A 17,332-nucleotide genomic window follows, 5' to 3' on the forward strand; every position below is an offset into this window, starting at 1 on the left:
ACTGAGCAGAGTAGAGCAAAAGCGGTGACAACTGATTTATTGTGAGGAAACCCTACCTATGAATTCCTTGTTGCCAAGACTTCTGGAATATCCCTGGTTCCTGGCACTTCCTGGATTTGATTGTTAAGCATTTTGTGGATGTGTGAGCCCGCTACGCTTCTTATAATTTCTTCCTTCTGTTGAAGTTGGCAGTGTTAGTTTGTGTTGTTTACAACCCCAAATAACCCTAACATGTCACTATCCTGCAGCCAATAGAGAGCCGTAGTGTGCTACTCAAGGCTGTCCGTGGGCGGGCCTGAGTGGGCCACACGGGCTCATGCCGTGCGCTTGTTTGTTATGGTTTTGCCGTCATTTATTTAATCAGTCCCCTCCTGATGCATATTTCTAAATTTTTATATAATTCATGTAATATTGTTCTCCAGAGACCAATAGGATCATATATGTATGTACACACACACACACATACACACATACAGATGGATGGAAAGAAACGAAGGAAGGATGGAAGGGAAAGAAAGGGGGGGGGAGAGAAAGAAAGAGAGAGAGAGAGAGAGAGAGAGAGATTGTAAGGAGTGGCCTCCCATGACTTGGGGCTGGCCATTCTGAAATGTGGAAGGTAGGTCAGCAGGCTGGAGAACCAGGGAAGAGTGGATTTTGCAACTTGAGTTTTTACTTGAGCAGTTAAAAAGCAAATCACATATGGTTAAGAGTCCGAGGAAGCAAATAGAATAAACGTAGGAGTGCCCACATTCATCCATTATCCATTCACAGTTCACACACCTATGAGGAATGAAGCCCAGTACCAGGTGTGCAGCGCTCAGAGCACTGAGTAGTCTCAGTATCAGAGGTCTCCGATTGTAGAGGAAGGAGATGTGATAAATCAGGGAGGGCTTCCTGGGAGAGACGCAAGGTGAGTGAAGCCAGAAGTAAGGAATAGGATTCAGGCAGGCAGAACACCCTGGGAAGGGTGTCCTGAGTGTGTGTGTTGGGGGGTGTTAGTGTGAGCGGGCACCAGGCCAACAGGGACCAGCAGGAGGAGGGTTCACACCAACAGCCCACAGGAGCGGATGCTGCAGAGAAGTCGGCCCTGTGCGCTGAGCCTGGCCTGTCTGGGATGAGTGTGGGGTGTAATTACTGAACCTTAGCACAGGGCTGAGCTCAGTGGGTAACATACTGACCCAGAGCCCAGCAGGAAGCAGAGCAGAAGGAAGATTTCATTAGTGTTAGAGAGGAAAGATGATGTGGCCGCTTCTCCAGAGGCCAGAGGGCAAGAGTCCAGCCAGGCAGGGAGGCTGACGCCATGGCCCCACATTGGTGATTGAGAGCCTGGGAGGCCACTGGCGCTACAGGAAGCAGGAGGGAGAGCACGGCTCCATTTTTACCTCTGCCCTTGCCCCGAAAGATGGAGGAAGCTGCCAAAAGCAGGCAGAAGTTCCCCTTGAGAAAGAAGCCCTGCTACAGGAAATCATGACCGTGCTGTTGTAGGTGGAGAGGAATGAGACTGTCTGGTGGCTGAGAGATGCTGGGCCAGTGCAGGTACAGGGCTTGCTGACCTGGGCTGATGGCCGCGTGCAGGAGGGCGCCCGGGCAGGACTGACCCGCCTGTCTCCCATGGCGTGAAGGCCCCAGAGCTGCCCGGCCCCAACCGCTCTCTTCCTCTCTCCATCTTGCTGGACCCCTCTCTTCATCCCTGCCCTCCCCTCTCCCAAAGACGCACCCACGGCCACGGCAGTTCTAAGCAGACCACACTGAATAAAACTGGCACTATTTGGGGCAGAGATTCTGTGCCCAGAATGGTGCTTGGGTTGGGAGTTTAAAGGTAACCATCAACCTCTCCCCTTTCCTGTGGACCACTTAAGAAATGGATGGAGATGTTGAGTGTGGATGAAGGTACCCTAGGAGCTCCACGGAAGGTGGGGCCCGAAGCCAGAATGAATGCCCAGAACCTAGCCGCAGGAAGTGAACTTAGCCACTGGGTCCCAAGCAGGGCAAGTGGAGAACTGGGGGTCTCCTGCACATCCCCTCACCCCACAGCCGTGCAGCCGTGCACAACGTAGGCAGTGGGGTGTGTGCCACGTGCAGGGGCATGAGCTGAGATCTGTAAGCCACACAGCTATAAGGAGGGGCTGAGCTACAGACGTGAGGGCCCTTCAGCAGTCTTCCAGTGAGATCATCCCCCACACACACTGACTGGAGTGGAAGCGGGGGAGGGGCAGTGTTTCTCTCCAGCACTTTTGGGTCAATGCTGGCTTCAGGGGCAGAAATGTGTTTTCCTTATGCTTGGCACTTCCCAGGTGTTTTCTAATCAATTCCTCGCCACGACTATTTGAGGTAGGCCATTTCACCCATGGGGACAGGGACATGCAAAAGATGAAGGGACCCAACCCTGATGTGGTACCCAGCCTGGGGTTCTGCACAGCTCCCTGACCGAGAGGCCTGGCCTCTCTGGTCTACAACACATTGGCCCCCCAGCGATCATCACACCAAGCTCTGTAGAGAGTTGCTGGCATAATCTAAACAGAGACAGCCAGTAAGCCATGAGAATTGCTGTGTGACCTTGTTTGAATTGCTTAACTTTTCTGTTCTTGCTTCTCAACAGCCAAGAGAAGGCACTCAAAGCGCTCTGTGTTCATAGTAAACGTGCTTTGTTCAGAGGCCTCTAGGGCATCCAAAGTTGGATAGGCCATGTCCCTGACCCAGCTGGCAGCTCTCAGGTCCTCCCCTACCCATCCTTAAAATCCTGCCACAGCCACAGGGTGCAGAGGGGTGGGGCCACTCTAGAAGGGAGCATGGGGAGTTCCTCTGTGGTGAGGGCACAGCCCGGTATCTTGACTGTGTTGGTGATTACACCATGTACACATGCGATAGAATGGCGTAGAAAAACACACACACAAATGTACACACAAGTGCGTGCATGCACAGCTGGCAAAATCTGAACAAGGTCTATGAATCGTCCCAAGTCAATCTCCTGATTTTGACATTATACTATACTTATGCCAGATGTTACCTTGGGGACCCTGGAGGAAGCATGTGTAGGATCTTTCTATACTATTTTTGCAACTTCTTGTGAGTCTATAATATTTTCAAAATAAGTGGGGGAAAAAAAACATTGTTGCTCTTAGCATAAAACCCAGACTCTGTGCCAAGGACCACGCACCCTGTGCAGCCTGGCCTCCCGGCCTTCCCTGGAACTTCTCCCCTCACTAGCTATGGCCCAGCACCATCGTCCTTCTCCCTGTGCCTCAAGCCCACTCAGGACACTCCTGGGCCTCACTGTTTCCTTCCACTCAAGTTCTCTGACACCAAATCCTAAACAGGAGTAACTCCTGCCTGCCATTCAAATGTCAGAATAAATCTCCCTTCTCAGCTAGAATGTTTATCTCAGGTTGACCCCATCAGCTCTCTGTTTTCCTGAAGCCCTGGGCTACTTTTCTGGTCCCACCTCTCACCCTTCCTTGCCGCTCAAGTCTCCAGTGCCTTTACTTTCTCCTAGTCACTAACCTAGCAACCTAGCTCATAGGATAATAGCAGTCATTTACTCTTTAGTCTAAATCATAGGTCAGTACCAACCTCCTCCAAACACGTGTAGTTTAAACTTTACTTGAGATTGCCTCATCTTGAGGGAATTCCAATAAAAGGGAAGGAGGTACATTTTGGGACAGAGGGTTTTTCTGTGTCCCTAATGTTATGCCTCATAGGAAGGCAAGAGTAAGTTTGGGTCTGGTTCTGGAGCGGAAGTTGTGACCCTTGAAGACAGCATTCAGTACTTAAAATATGCAAGACCCTTCCCAGCCGTGGGTTACAGTCCCAACTTTGTTTCTTTTTCCCTGTGTTTCCCTGAGCAAACCTCCTTCCCTCCCATGGCCATTTGTAAAATGAGGGCCCCAGCTATGAGGTCCTTTGTAGCTTTGAGTAGCATACCTCTCAGAGAGACCTTGTTTTCTGGGGAGAATCTCTGAGTTTTCGAGATGATGTGCACGTTCAGAATCTGAGCCTGGGCTGCAGGTCAATCCTCTAGCCCCCCCCCCCCCCCCGTTCGGCCTTTCAGTTTCTGCTGTAGAAGGTATCTGTATCTCCCCACCAGCCTGAGCTCCCCCTCCCACCTGGGAGCTGAGCTTGGGATGCTCCGGCCTGTGTGTGATTCTGGGAGCTTGCAGGAACAGTCCTTACGCAAGGCACTCCATCCCTGCCTCCTGGAGTATTAAGAGGAAAAGCTCTTTGGTGTAGCAGACCTTGGTGAGCCAAGCTCTGGGCATGGTAAAACGAGGGATCAGCTGCATACAGAAGTCAGGAAGGTTCCATGCCTGGAGATCCGATTGTTTCTCCATGACTCAGTTGCTCATGTCAATCATCTATCACAGGATTTACCAAGTCAAGTCACCCATAGTGGCTGGACCCGCTTTCTCCCAAGTCCATCTAGCTCTCAGTTTGGGAAATCCATAAGTGGGGTTAGTGATGCATCCTTGCTCTGCCCACGGGGGCGCCACTCTGAGAGTGAAATGGACTGTCTCCTTTGGAGCCTGTTAGAGGAGGTCCCCGAACGAAGTTGTAACTTACAGTGGTGTTTGCCTGGCAAAGTCCTATTCCTCTTTCAAGACCCAGCTCCAGCATCTCCTCTTTTGAAAAAGACTTTCTGCCCTCCCCACCACTTGTCTTCCCCCAGGTTGAATTAGATGTCTCTTCTCCGAGCGGGTGTGGTCTCTGAGCTGACTGCCACAGGCCCATCCCCCTGTCTTCAGATGGTTTATATGCCAGTCTGTCCCCACAGGACTGTGAGCTTTCTGAGGAACAGGACCGAGCCCACCTTACCTCTCTCTGCAGCTCTGGTATCCTCACAGGATAGGTGGGGCAGAGCGAGGCATGGTGGATGCTGGCCAAACGGCTGGAGGGACTGGCTTGGAGCTCATATATCAGAGACAGCAGATTCCGGGTCGGGCAGTGTGGGAAGCAGGCGCAGGGCCCTGGGCTCTTCTGCAGCCCGCCTCAGCCTCCTCTGTCCTTGATCCCTAGTGACCTGCATCAAGTCCTCACCGCACACCAGGCTCGATGCTCATCTGCAAAGCATCCTCCATCCAGAGCAGCCCTGAGCTGCGGGCACCAATGCCAATGCACCATGCAAATGCCAGCCCAGGGAAGCAGAACCCTGGACTGTCAATGACCCCCCCCAGTGCCATTACAGCTCCCAACCTCCTCGCTCACTAGAGACCAGCCCAGTGCAAGAAGGGACAACAGAAGCAGAAATCATCTTGAAATGCCGCTGTTGTCAGGCAGTGTCTTGTGGCAGCCCAGAAAGGGAGCCTCCACACAGGAGCAGCAGAGGAGAGGGCCAGCTTAGCCTCCCAGGATGGGGGTCCCCAGGGGTCCTGGGGAGGAAGGGCAGTGTGCCTGCGCTTGGAGGTGCCGTCTCACCCCGTCCCCGCACCCTGCCACCTGTGGGCCTGGCCATCTGGGTGCTGGTGTCCTCTAAGCCAAGACAAAGTCTCTTCGCAGCCTCTTTCCTCTGCCCCCGGGGCAGTCATCCTGGGAGGGGGATCAGTGGAAGTCTCCCCATCACCCCAGCTGTTCTTTCTGGTGCTACTCTGTTTCCTCCCACTTCCTTCTCTTCCCTTTCCTGCTCCCTCCACTTTCTGTCTTTGGTGGGGAATAGCATGGGCCTTCAAGACAGGCAGAACTGGCTTTAAACCCTAACTCTACAGCTCACTCCAGCTTTGTGGCCTTGGGTAAATCACTTCACTTCTCCGAACCTCAGTTTGTTAATCTGTAAAATGGAGAAGAGAGTAGTACCTGCCATAGAGGTAGTGTGAGCATGGTTTTATGGGTAGCTAAGAATTTTAGGCAGCTTCGTCTGGTGTACCAGAAATGTTACTTTGCTTATTTCTTAAATTATTGAACTTAACTTCTATTCCTAGTTCCAATTCTTCTTGGGGGACAGGCAGAAAGGAATTCTCAATCAACTCAGGACACCTCCCCGCAGTGTTGCCTGAACATTCTTCTGGGGGCTTATGAAGATGGAGGTGTGGGGTAGACTCCCCCTCCAGTGTGCAGCCAATCACCTCTCTAGGCAGTCAGCCCCCAAACATCCTGGTTACTGTGCATTCTGTGGGCACGGTGCCATCCAGGTCACAGTGAGGCTCCTAGGCCTAGAACCGAAGTTTGCTGGCTCTCGGGAGCTTTCTAGGCCACGCCCCTCCTGGGTGCAGGGGCAGGATTCTTCTCCTTGCTAGACTCACCAGGAGAGACAGGTGAGGACCCCAAAGATACACAGTCCCATGCAGTGTGAAGTTTCTGCCGCAGAGAGGGCTGGTGAGTGGGGCCGGGAGGGGGCCTCAGGGCCATTTTTGCTCTCTTAGGCCCTACTTGGTAAAGGGGCAGGGTCTCCTTGGCCCTCAGATTTCACCAAAGTCTTGAGTTTCAGTGCTGAACCGTGCTGCACCTGAGGAGACCAAGGACAAGCCCCTCTCCTGCTCGCTGTCTGAGCCCCTATTCTTCCAGCCTTTTATCTTACACTAGAGTGTAAGTCAAAATCCAAGACGGTGGCCCCATTGTTTCTGGGTCATTTTGCCGCAGGCGGTAAGGGCTGCAGGTCTCACATGTGGGGCAGGGTATGTGGTCACAGGAAATAATGGAGCAGAGAGCCATTGACACCCTTGTGCTATTAAGTTGCCACATTTGTGCAGCAACTGAAGTCTGGGAGTCAGCCGTCAGCATGATGGCAACCATGAGCTCCCCGCCTTCCTCCCTTCCTGCTCCAGGGTTTCTTCCATCTTTAGGTTCCCACTGTGACAGCAGGGTGCTGAGCGGCTGGGAGCCAGCGCTGACAAGTTCAGTGGGCCGTTCAGGGCCAGGGGCACTCATCACTGGCTTTATTACTAATCACCCCTCAGCGTGGCTGCTGCTCCCGCCCCCTCCCTGCTCACCTCCTCTGGGGTCTTCAGTCTGCAGAAGCCCTGGAGGGAAAGCAGGCCCTGCGTGCATCCTGCAGGCTGGTGGGCGAGGCTGCAGCCCCTGCCCGGCAGAAGGCCAGGACGCTTTGCACCTCCCCTCTGCATCTCTCTTTCGGCTCCGAGGAACTACACGATACCTCTGAGACCCCAGTGAATTACTACCGCCTCAGAGAAACGGGACTAGAGGAAATCAGTTACAATAGCAGGAGGAGGGCTTCGGGCTCAACAGGGAGTGTGGGCTCTAGAGTCAGAGCATCTGAGTTCAAGGCCAGCTCCACAACTTCCTGTGTGACTTCGGGCAGGTCACGGCACCGCTCTTTGCTTTGGTTGCCTCTGACATAAAATGAAGGTTCCTGAGAGTACCTACATCGTGGGGTGTTAAAGTGATGACGTGGGACCTGACATATGACTGACACAGAGTAAGAACTCCAAGACCATGACTGCGTTGTTCAGGTAAATATTACATAAGCTAAGGAGAGCAAGTTGGAGAGTGAACACAATTGATTCTTGGACATTTAGCCAAGGAAATTATGGATCCTTGTTTTGTACACACTTTAAAAAGATAAATTCTGCCTGTGGTTTCTGTCTTCCTTTGCCGCAGCCATTTCGGCGTCACCGATCCACATTGCCACATCGCTGCAGCAATGCCCAGGGTCACCTCCACACCCCCAGCCCTGCTCTGCCCTGACTCTCACTCCAACCCCCTCCACCCCATCCCTTCCTACCTGGATTCACCCTTGATTTCTACACCCATCTCTACTCTGACCTTTGCCCTCCTCAGCTGATCTACGTCCCACAAACTTGCTGAGTCCAAACTTCTGTTTCTCCCCAGGACTGTGGGTGGGGCTGGCCAGCCTGGTGAAAGTTGGAGGAGGGGTTTCCTCAGTGGCAGAACTAGAGAGGTCATTCCCACGGTTTCTTGGTAAAGTCTGGGATGCTATAGTGAGCTGTTTCTCTGCCCTTTGCCCCTTAGACTCTGACTTCCTCAAGCCAGTGAGCGTAAGTGTCTTCAACCCTGAGACCCACTCAGGATGTGATAAGCAAGAGGCACTCACTAAACTGTGACTGAATGAGTGAGTGAATGATCGAAGGTTAATGATGATGGTAGTGACGACCCACACCTTACGCTGAACCTTGCAACCTACCAGGCACTGCACTGAAGTACTTGCAAGCTTCTTCTCATTCAATTCTCACTCCAGCCCTAAGAAACAGACGTCATCATTGCCCCCATTTTACAGATGTGGAAGCTGAGGCTCAGAGAAGTTCAAGTCACACAGCTAAGAAATGCCTGTGTCAAGCTTTCCTCCTTAGGACAGAGTTTCTTCACCAGGTGTCCACAGGTGTGTTTCAGGGGAGAGAGTCATGATCACCATAAACATTTATGCAAAGTGTGAGTATGTGCATACATGCATGGTTATTTTGGAGGAGAAGGTTCACAGGTTTCATCAGATACTTACGTCTTCATTTGAACATATTTGAATCCAACCATCTCTCCACCCTTCCTCCTTCCTTCCATCCATTCCTAGGGAGCCATTCGATCAGTATTCAGGGAGTAGCTGCCTTGCACCTGGCCTGAACTCCTCTAGTCTCCACAACACACACATTGCTTCAGATAATGAAAGCCGAGATGCTCTGGAACGTCCTTCTCCCTCCTCCTGGGTCTGGGTAACGTGAAAGGGCTTTGCTGCCAGCATCCATCCAGGCTGCGTGGGTGGCTGCACTCTGTCTGAACTCATCTCAGCCCCTGGTGGAGACTGTTCCAGCACTAGAGCATGAAGGAGGAACTTTTGGGCAGTGCAGCCGTCAGGACGTGAAAGGCAGACCCTGTGTCCTGCCTTCCCCTGTGTCCCGCCTTCCCCTGTGTCCCCTGCAGCCACGTCAGTCCTGCTCCCTCGAGGGGCATGATCAACCTTGACAGAGGAGGGTATGCTTGATGCATAAGGCTGTGGCCCTGCACAGGCATGTCCCAAACCCCAGTCCTATTGCAAGGTCTTTTCTCCTCCTGCAGAGGTGGGGAGAAGGTATTCGCAAAAGAGACTGGAAGGGGAAACTGAGGAATGGGAGAGTTAGCATTTTCTGAGCCAGCACTGTATGAATGCCAGGGAGACACTGAACCAGGCTCTTCTTTAATCACTAACACCTTCAGCCTCACCCTGCAACTGACGTTGGTGGGAATTTTCTACTCATGGAAATTGAGGCTTTCAGAGGTCACATAACTTGCCAGAGGTCACAAAACAAGCCTCGCATTGGAAGCCTAATCGCCCTGCCTTGAAAACTGTATCCACTCCCCTGCCCTCTGAGGATCTATCTGTACTTGTGACATCACTTCCTAGTATGTAAAAAGTTACCCTACTTGGCTTCTCTGAGCATCTCCCCCAAACTCCCCCACCCCTTCTTTCTGTCCCATCCCGTTGGCAGTTTGTAATGAAGAAAGGATTTGTCTTCAGTCCTACACCTCCAGCTCCCTGAGGCAGGGACTCCTGCCTCTTCTGGTTCTTTACCAGTCCACATACTTATTAGGTTGGTGCAAAAATAATTGCGGTTTAAAAGGTAACAATAATTGCAAAAACCACAATTACTGTTGCACCAACCTCATAGAATCATGCCTGGCAGGGAGATTAGTGCTTCATAAATATTTGTTGACTGGCTGAATGTATAACTAGATGAGCCCCAGAGCAAATAATAATAAAGGACATTTGCAGAGAGCTTTACAGAGAGACAAAGCACTGTCCCTTTCCTTTCTCTGACCCAGTCCGCACATCCACCCTTGAAGTGGTGCTGCCTGAGTATCCCCGGCCCAGAGGTACCTTTAATAAGAAGCGTGGGACTTGCTCCCAGGGCTAATGGATGGCACCCGTCCCCCTGCCCTGTATGATCTCAGTCGGAGTGTTAGTGGAGCACTGAGGGCATCCTGGGCCAGGCTGAGCCGTGGTGGGGGGACCCTGGGGGGGTGGAGTGCTTGCTTAGCTTTCGAAAGCTCAGACTCTATTTGAGGAGGCCAGACTTATGCATGCGGAGTATTTGGGAACCGGTACAAGACAGCATCTAACAGTGCTGAATGGCACACAATCAGGTGCCAACCATGTTCCCTTCCTTAACTTATCTGAGTCTTTTAACACCAGATGGGGACCCTGAGAATAGATTTCCTGTAAAACAGATGAAGAGCAAAGATGGGAGCCAAGGCAAAGGCTACGGTTCACGCATTTTTATACCACGCGAGCCCAGCACGATGCCTGGTCCACGGCAACAACGACAGTGGCCGTCCCCCACCCATAACCGGCCACACTATGTGCCAGGCACCTGCTAAGGGCCTTACAAATATTACCTCAGCACTCCTCACAGCACCGCTCCATGGTAGGTACTGATGCAGCCCACAGAAGGTTAAAGTGGGGTTCAGAGAAAGTACGCATCGGGCCCAAAGTCACACAGCCAATGAGGAGCAAAGTCAGGATTTGAACCCGGATCTAGCCGCCCCCAGATCCGAGTTCTTAATCTGACACTGCTGCCTCCGTGTGCGGTGGGAACTCGGTGAAATGCCTTTGTCCACAAAGAGGGGAAGAAAGTCGGCTGTGTGTTACATGAACACAGACAACACGTACATGCTTTAACAGGATCCCTGCAGGTCTGTGACCATCTCAGCCTCCCTCCTGAACAGCCCCCCAGGGGTACCCTAAAGAGTCCCATAGGGGTGCTCATGGCAGAGGGAAGGGAAGTCTTTGCCTCCAGAGCCTTCAGAGGACATGGACGGCACTAGGGTTATGAATTAGTGTGCTTGGGCTGCTGTAACAAAATACCACAGACTGGGTGACTTTACCAATAGAAATGTATTTTCTCACAGTTCTAGAGGCTAGAAATTTAAGATCAAGTTGCCAGCAGGAACGGGGTTGGTGTCTGTGAGAGCCCTACTCTGGGGTTGCAGATGGCTGCCTTCTCCTTCCTGTGTGCTTACGAGGCCTTTCCTCGGTCATGGTGTGGGGGGAGGCCAGTGGGGCCTCTCTGACGTCTGTTCTCATAAGGACATTAAGGACACAAATCCCATGGGATCAGGACACTGCCCTCAGGACCTCATTTAACCTGTTTACTTTTTAGAGGCCCATCTCCAAAAATAGCCACCCTGGAGGTTAGAGCTTCAGCATATGAGTGGGGGTAGGTGGGGGACACAAACATTCACCCCATAACAGGGTGGATGAGGGAGGAGTCAGAGCTGGAGATGGTACATGAACTAGCTCACCTTCCGAGGAGAAGGATCCACAGCCGCGGCAGGCCAGGTTGGATGGGGCTGGCAAGAGCCCCTTAGCAAGCAAACCACATCCTGTCCAGCAGGGCAAACGGCCCCTGCAGCCAGTTCATTGGTGGGAGGCTCCCTGTCACCCCACAACGTTCTCTGTTCTCTGTTGCGAATCCCCAGGAGGCAGGGAGGGGGCCTGCTGTCCTTTTTCACTCCTGTCCCTCACATTTCACTCAGTCCTCCTCAGATGCACTTTCTTTCTGAGCATCTCATGGGTGACGCCTGTTGCTTCGTACAGTGCACATATGTGTGTGAGTGTGTCCATTTATAGGTAGAGAACACCTACCACTCAAAGCGTCAGCAGGAATAAATGAGCTACTGTGCATGTAAATATCGGGAACGTGGTTGATGTATGAGTGAGTAAGTATTTGCTGAAGGAATGAATCTTTGCTTGGGAGAATATGCTTCTTCCTTTGAAGGGCAAGGATGATCTAGTACCGTGTTTCCCCGAAAATGAGACCGAGCCTGACAATCAGCTCTAATGCGTCTTCTGGAGCAAAAATTAATATCAGACCTAGTCTTATATTACTATAATATAAGGCTGAGTCTTATCTAATATAATAATATAATATAATATAATATAATATAATATAACCTGGTCTTATATTAATTTTTGCTCCAAAAGACGCATTAGAGCTGATTGTCTCACTAGGTCTTATTTTCGGGGAAACACGGTAATTGTCAGTTTTTACTTATTAGTCAGGTCACTGAGCAAAGAAAATTCATTCATTCATCCATTCATTCATTTACTTACTCAACACAGATGGACAGCACCCCTGTCAGAAACCAGGGGTTAAGCAGACAGTGTAAAACTAAATCAGTAGTAGTCCTTGCTCTGAAGGAACTTGCAGTGCAGAGGGAGAGACAAACAAAGGGGCAGTGAGGACCAAGGGCACACATACTCTGATGGAAGAAGAGCTTCAAGTACCGCGGGAACCCAAGGCGGGCACCAACCAACAGAGCACCAGGGAGGGACTCCCTGAGGAAAGGCCCCTGAGGTAGCTCTTCAAGGATGAGCAATAGGTCACCAGATGGAGAAAAGTCTGAGGGACATTCAGGGCAGAGGGAACAGCATGTGCAAAGGTCCTGATACACAACCATAGAGGGCGCGTTGGGGTACTAGTGAGGGTCTGTGTGACTGGAGCCCCAAAAGGAGCCCCAGGGAGAAGGGGATGGGCAGATGAAGCCAGGCCACAAAAGGACCTCATAATTCATGCCTAAGCAATTTGGACCTTATCTTGGTGACTTCACCTATTGCCACTGCCCCTAGGCAGCCAGTTGTGATCATTTCGGAGACCCTTTACTATTTCTGATCTGTAGAATACAGCAATTCAACTGTACTTGGCTTCTTCAGAGGGTTTGGGGGAGGAGGAAATGAGAAAAAGGTATCCTAGCCTTTTTTTTTAATTAAAATTTATTGGGGTGACAATTGTTCATCAAGTTACATAGGTTTCAGGTGTACAATTCTGTAATACATCATCTATAGCTCACATTGTATGTTCACAACCCAGAGTTGCATCCTAGCCTTTTGTAAACTCTCCAGTGCTGGTCCTGGCCTTCAGGAAAAATAGAGATTAGCATAAACCCGAGGGTGGCGTGGTTTGGTGCTCTGTCCAGTGATCTGAGAAGCTTGGGGGCTGCACCACCCCCTCCCCAGCAAAGATCTTGCCTCTGTGCCTTGAGTTCTGGCTGTCTTGATGGGTCCTCTCATGACCTCTGGTTGCGTCCTATCCCCACCCTTTTTCCCCAGCAGGGAGGGCAGGAGGGAGGCAGCGCCAGCCACTACCAGTCCTGCTCCATCATCCAGGATTCCAGGCCTCTTGGACTAGAGAGAGAGCCCTGGCAGTTAGGAGAGCTAAAGCTTTGAGGCTGGTGAGACCCAAGAGGAGCTCTTCCCAACTCAATGTCCCCAGTGTCCTCATCTGCCAATGGGAGATGGTGACAGAGCCCTGGACTCCACGTTCTAATCCTGAATTCTGGCTGGATCACTTCAGGCAAATGTCTTAGCCTAGGTAAGCCTCTGTTCTTCTCTGTGGTGATGATCAGACAGGACCTGCCTAACTCACAGGGCGTGGGTGATGTAGGGTGATGTGATTTATACAGCAACGGGCCGTGCGTTGAAAGGGATGGGTGTTATGATGTGCACCTCCTCTGTTGCACGAAATAGGACATGTGCTTGAATTTGAGAAAGCATTAAGTGACGAATAGATAAAGAAAACAACTCAGGGTCCCTGGCCAGATTGTAGGCCACCTGTGTCCCTGAAGGACAGCTAGTGGGCTGGAATGAGGAGAAGCAGCTCCTGAGAGGCCTTGTACCCTGGAGGTATGGCTATGTGCCTGTGTGGCTGTGTGCCTGTGTGAAGGTGGGTGACCGCGATACCGTTTTGCACTGACTGTGTGTGCACCTTCGTGCCTGTGTGTCTGTGTCTTGTGTGGGGTCCTATGGATGCACCTGTGGGTGTACTATGGCTGAGTGTGTCTGTGTGTACACCAGCAATATCCACGTGGGCTGGTGGGACCTGTGCCCACATTTGTGGGACTATGTGTGTGTGTGTGTGTTTATGAGGCCACATGTTGGGGGACCCTGTGACCTGCAAACATGGTAGAGAGTGGGAACCCAGGCAGCTCTGACGTGGGGGAGGGTTAGCTCCCCAGGCTTCCAGGGAGCAAGCCTTGCATTTCAGCACCATGGAGAGCTGGAGAGAACCAGAAGGGATAGACCCAAACTTTGCCCTTTGGCATGAGAAGCTGAGATTGGGGTTGTGGTCGGTGTGATGTGGGGTGAGGACTCACAAAATGGAGACTGCCTCCTAAATCCAGCCGTTGCCCCTCGGCACTCACAGTCTGCCCCACAGCTGATGCTTAATTAATTACTGGGGAGGTTGGAGAAGGATAAAGGAGAGAGAAAGTGAGGGAAGAAACAGCAAGGGCCCAAAGGGGCTGAAGGTTCTTTTACCCGTTCCCGATTCTGTCATTAGAAGGTGGCCCTGGCCTTTCTTCCTCCCATGAAAACGCAGTTAGATACATGTTTTGCAACCCTTTTTAGGTAGGACACACTTGTTCCCCACCCCGTGGATTCAGGCAGTGAATTAAATAAGATTTTCCTTGAAGTCAAATGAAATCACACAACACACCCCCCACACACACAAGCACACGCACACACACATTCTTCCAGGAGCAATGTGCTGCCCCCTGGGCCCCGCCCAGCCCCCGGGTGCCGGCGGGGACCTGGAGCGCAACCTCCGGAGTCCGCACACCCTGCACGTGCTGGCGGCGGCAGCGCCAGCAGTAGCGCGGTCCCAGGCGCCCCCCCAACCCCCCCCGCCCCGTGCGGCCCGGCTCCGCCCCGCCCCGCCCCGCCCCTCCGGGGTGACCCGCCCGCGGGCATCTGTCTGCCCGGCTCAGGTTCGCCTGTAGCGCCGGCCGGCGGCAGGCAGGCGGGCGCGCGGCACCGCTCCGCGCGGTCCCGGCTCGGTTCATTCATGATTGGTACTCGGCCCCCCCACACCCAGTCGGAGCGTCGGGAGGGGAGCTGCGCGTGCGGCAGGAGGGGCGGGCGGAGCGCGGCTCCCGCACCGCACGCGGCGCTGGCTCGGGAGCCTCGGCCCAGCGGGCGGCCGCCCGGTGTCTAGCGCCAGGCAGGCTCCGAGGCACCGTCGTCGGCCCTTCAAGGCAAGCAGTCGGCCCGGCTCCGAGGGCTCGCGGGAGCCACTGGCCTGTGAGTCAGTGCATGTGCGGGGCTGAAGAAGGAAAGCAAAGGCTCCTGGCGCCCCAGCCCCAGGCTCCCTGAATTCCAAGCTGCAGGAGGGCTGCCGGGTGCTTTTTCTCCTCCCCCAATTCACAGTAGACGATCCACACTGATTTCTTTCCAGGGAAGGGGAGGGGCAGGGCCCGGGGTCCCAAGTCGCACACAAGTCTTCGCTGCCATGGGGGCTGTCATGGGCACCTTCTCGTCTCTGCAAACCAAACAAAGGCGACCCTCGAAAGGTAAGCCACTTCCTTCTTCCTTTTGTTCCCCTGGCTGGGTTTGGGGGTGCTGGGAGCTGAGCTGGGGTGTGCCACCTGCCTCCCTTGGCCCAGACTTTTCTCTCTCCATGAGGAGCGGATTCACGTTCCTGTATCCAAAGGAATAAGAAGCTGGCGGGAGGATTGGTGTGAATCCCTGTGAAGGCTCAGAGGATGGAGCCAGAGTGGGTGCCTGGGTGACGGGCGCCAGGACCCTTCTCCTGGGGAAATCCCTAGGAGCAAAAGGAAGGGGCACATTCACAGGTGGAAGTGACTAGGTTTCTGTCTGGGTGGAAATGTTGGGAAGCTCTTCCCGTTCCCATGAGGGCAGGCGATTGTGCCAGTGTGGGCATCCAGCGAGGGTGCTCACACATTCACTCACTCCTCCTCTGGGCTGCGATGTCGGTGCAGACCTGGGAGTCCATCACCAGGGAGGGAGTGCTGCGTCTGTCCCCCCAGAAAACCTCTGCAAGCCAAAAGGAATCAGCTGCTGCTAGGTGGTAAAACTCCCAGGGCTCAGGTCCTGGTGACAGGGCATCGCATGAGGGTGCTGCCAAGATCTGGGAACCGCTGGGAGTGGAGGGTACTGTCAGGGTGTGGCAGAGAGGTGAGCTTACATCGAAGATGAGGAAGCATGGTGTCCTGGAGTCGCTTCTGCCTTGGTCCTGTTCCATAGCTGCCTTTCCCCAGCTGAGATGTGCGCAGTCTTGCCAGCGGGACGGTTGTCAAAGGGGTCCATGGGAAGTCGAGGGGGACTCTGCAGGCCTCCTCTCCAGCAGTTAGAAAGTTGGTTGTTGGAATAAAGAGACTGGATACAGGTAGGGAAAAGAAAAGGATGGGTTTGTTTTGTTTAATTCTCAAATACTATTGTGAGTGGTAACAGGATTTTAAGTAACCTGACAGTGAGCCCAGGTTCTGGCTACAGGTGGGGTTACAGCTCTCACGCCTTATGCTAGCTGGTGATTAAATCTGTATTCGGATGATGGTGCACCCCCAAGGTACACCCTAAGAGTCTACTCTTAGGAGTTTGGTTGGTTTCACCTGAGGTATGAGGGGAGTCTGCATCGCAGAGCTACCCACGAGGAACCTGTCCTGGAGGGGTCCAGCCTCTGGCCCAGCCCTCGGGAGACATCAGGCTGACTGAACGTGAAGGAATGAGATTTCTGGTTGGAGGTCTTCGGGGATGAAACTGGGTGGGGGGTTACCACCTAACACATGGAGAAGGCTTTGGCCCATTTGTCCAGCTGAGTTATACATCCTGGCAGGAAAGGGAAGGGTCTCTCTTTCCGCGGCAGTCCTAGGCAGGAAGAGAGGTCTGCAAGCCTTGGCATAGGACCGTGATGTTCTGAGCGGCTCCTCACAGATCCTCAGATGCTGCTTGACTGGGGACAAAGTTCAGCATCAATTTCCCATCTCCTCCCCTAGCACGTCTGACCACCATGAGGTCCCAGAGCCCATGGGACTGTGGAGGCCAGGGACTCAGGGGTTTGTTTTAAAAGATCATCCATGCCTGTGGCGCTCCTGGAGAGGCCGAGAGGTGTCCAGCGGAACCTGCGTGTGAATGCCACTCTGTCTCTCCCTCCCTCTGTGACCTCACGCAAGTCCCTTCACCTCTCTAAGCCTGTTTCCTTATCCATAAATTGGATAAGAATACTACCTCTGGGTGTGGGGGAAGTTGGCTATAGCCATGGGGACCTAGAGGAGATGGGTGAAAGGACATGAAGATCAGGTGAACAATGGATGTGGACTTCCGTGCACAGAGCTGGACAAAGATTAGCGCTCAGACATTACCATCTACCCCTCCCTTCTCCTGCACACAACTCCCGGTCAGCCCAGATAAATGCCTGCAGGATTCCCACAGGCCAAAGCTCTCTGCTTCTCTCCCAAGATTCTAAGAAAGAAAAGAGGGGGCACCAACATTCAGTGAGCACCTACTGTGTGCCAGACACAGTGCTGGGGGCTTTATCTATGCATTCATATTGAACGCTCATAAGCACATGTGTTTGAAGCTCCTAGCAGGTCCAGGGCTGCTAGGCAGGCTGCCAGGACCGGCTGCCCCAAGCTCTGAGCTGTCAGCCTCCCTTGCACAAAGCCC

At 52.9% G+C, this 17,332-nt stretch overlaps 1 protein-coding gene across 5 annotated transcripts in view; it reads left to right on the forward strand.

Annotated features, from left to right (window-relative positions):
* Positions 1-17,332, forward strand: part of KCNIP1 (potassium voltage-gated channel interacting protein 1) — a 285,873-nt gene that overhangs the window by 90,637 nt on the left and 177,904 nt on the right. The window contains exon 1 of one of the 5 annotated variants that reach the window (XM_033096738.1): positions 14,640-15,219. The exons of 3 other annotated variants lie outside the window; for them this stretch is intronic. In XM_033096738.1, coding sequence (XP_032952629.1) covers positions 15,159-15,219 — 61 coding nt within the window. In that variant the 5' untranslated portion in view covers positions 14,640-15,158. Of the gene's footprint in view, positions 1-14,639; positions 15,220-17,332 lie in introns of those variants that run through there. One more of the 5 variants, XM_033096740.1, reaches the window with a different exon arrangement.

Source organism: Rhinolophus ferrumequinum, chromosome 24 (assembly GCF_004115265.2).
Source record: "Rhinolophus ferrumequinum isolate MPI-CBG mRhiFer1 chromosome 24, mRhiFer1_v1.p, whole genome shotgun sequence".
In the NCBI taxonomy this organism is placed as follows: Eukaryota; Metazoa; Chordata; class Mammalia; order Chiroptera; family Rhinolophidae; genus Rhinolophus; species Rhinolophus ferrumequinum.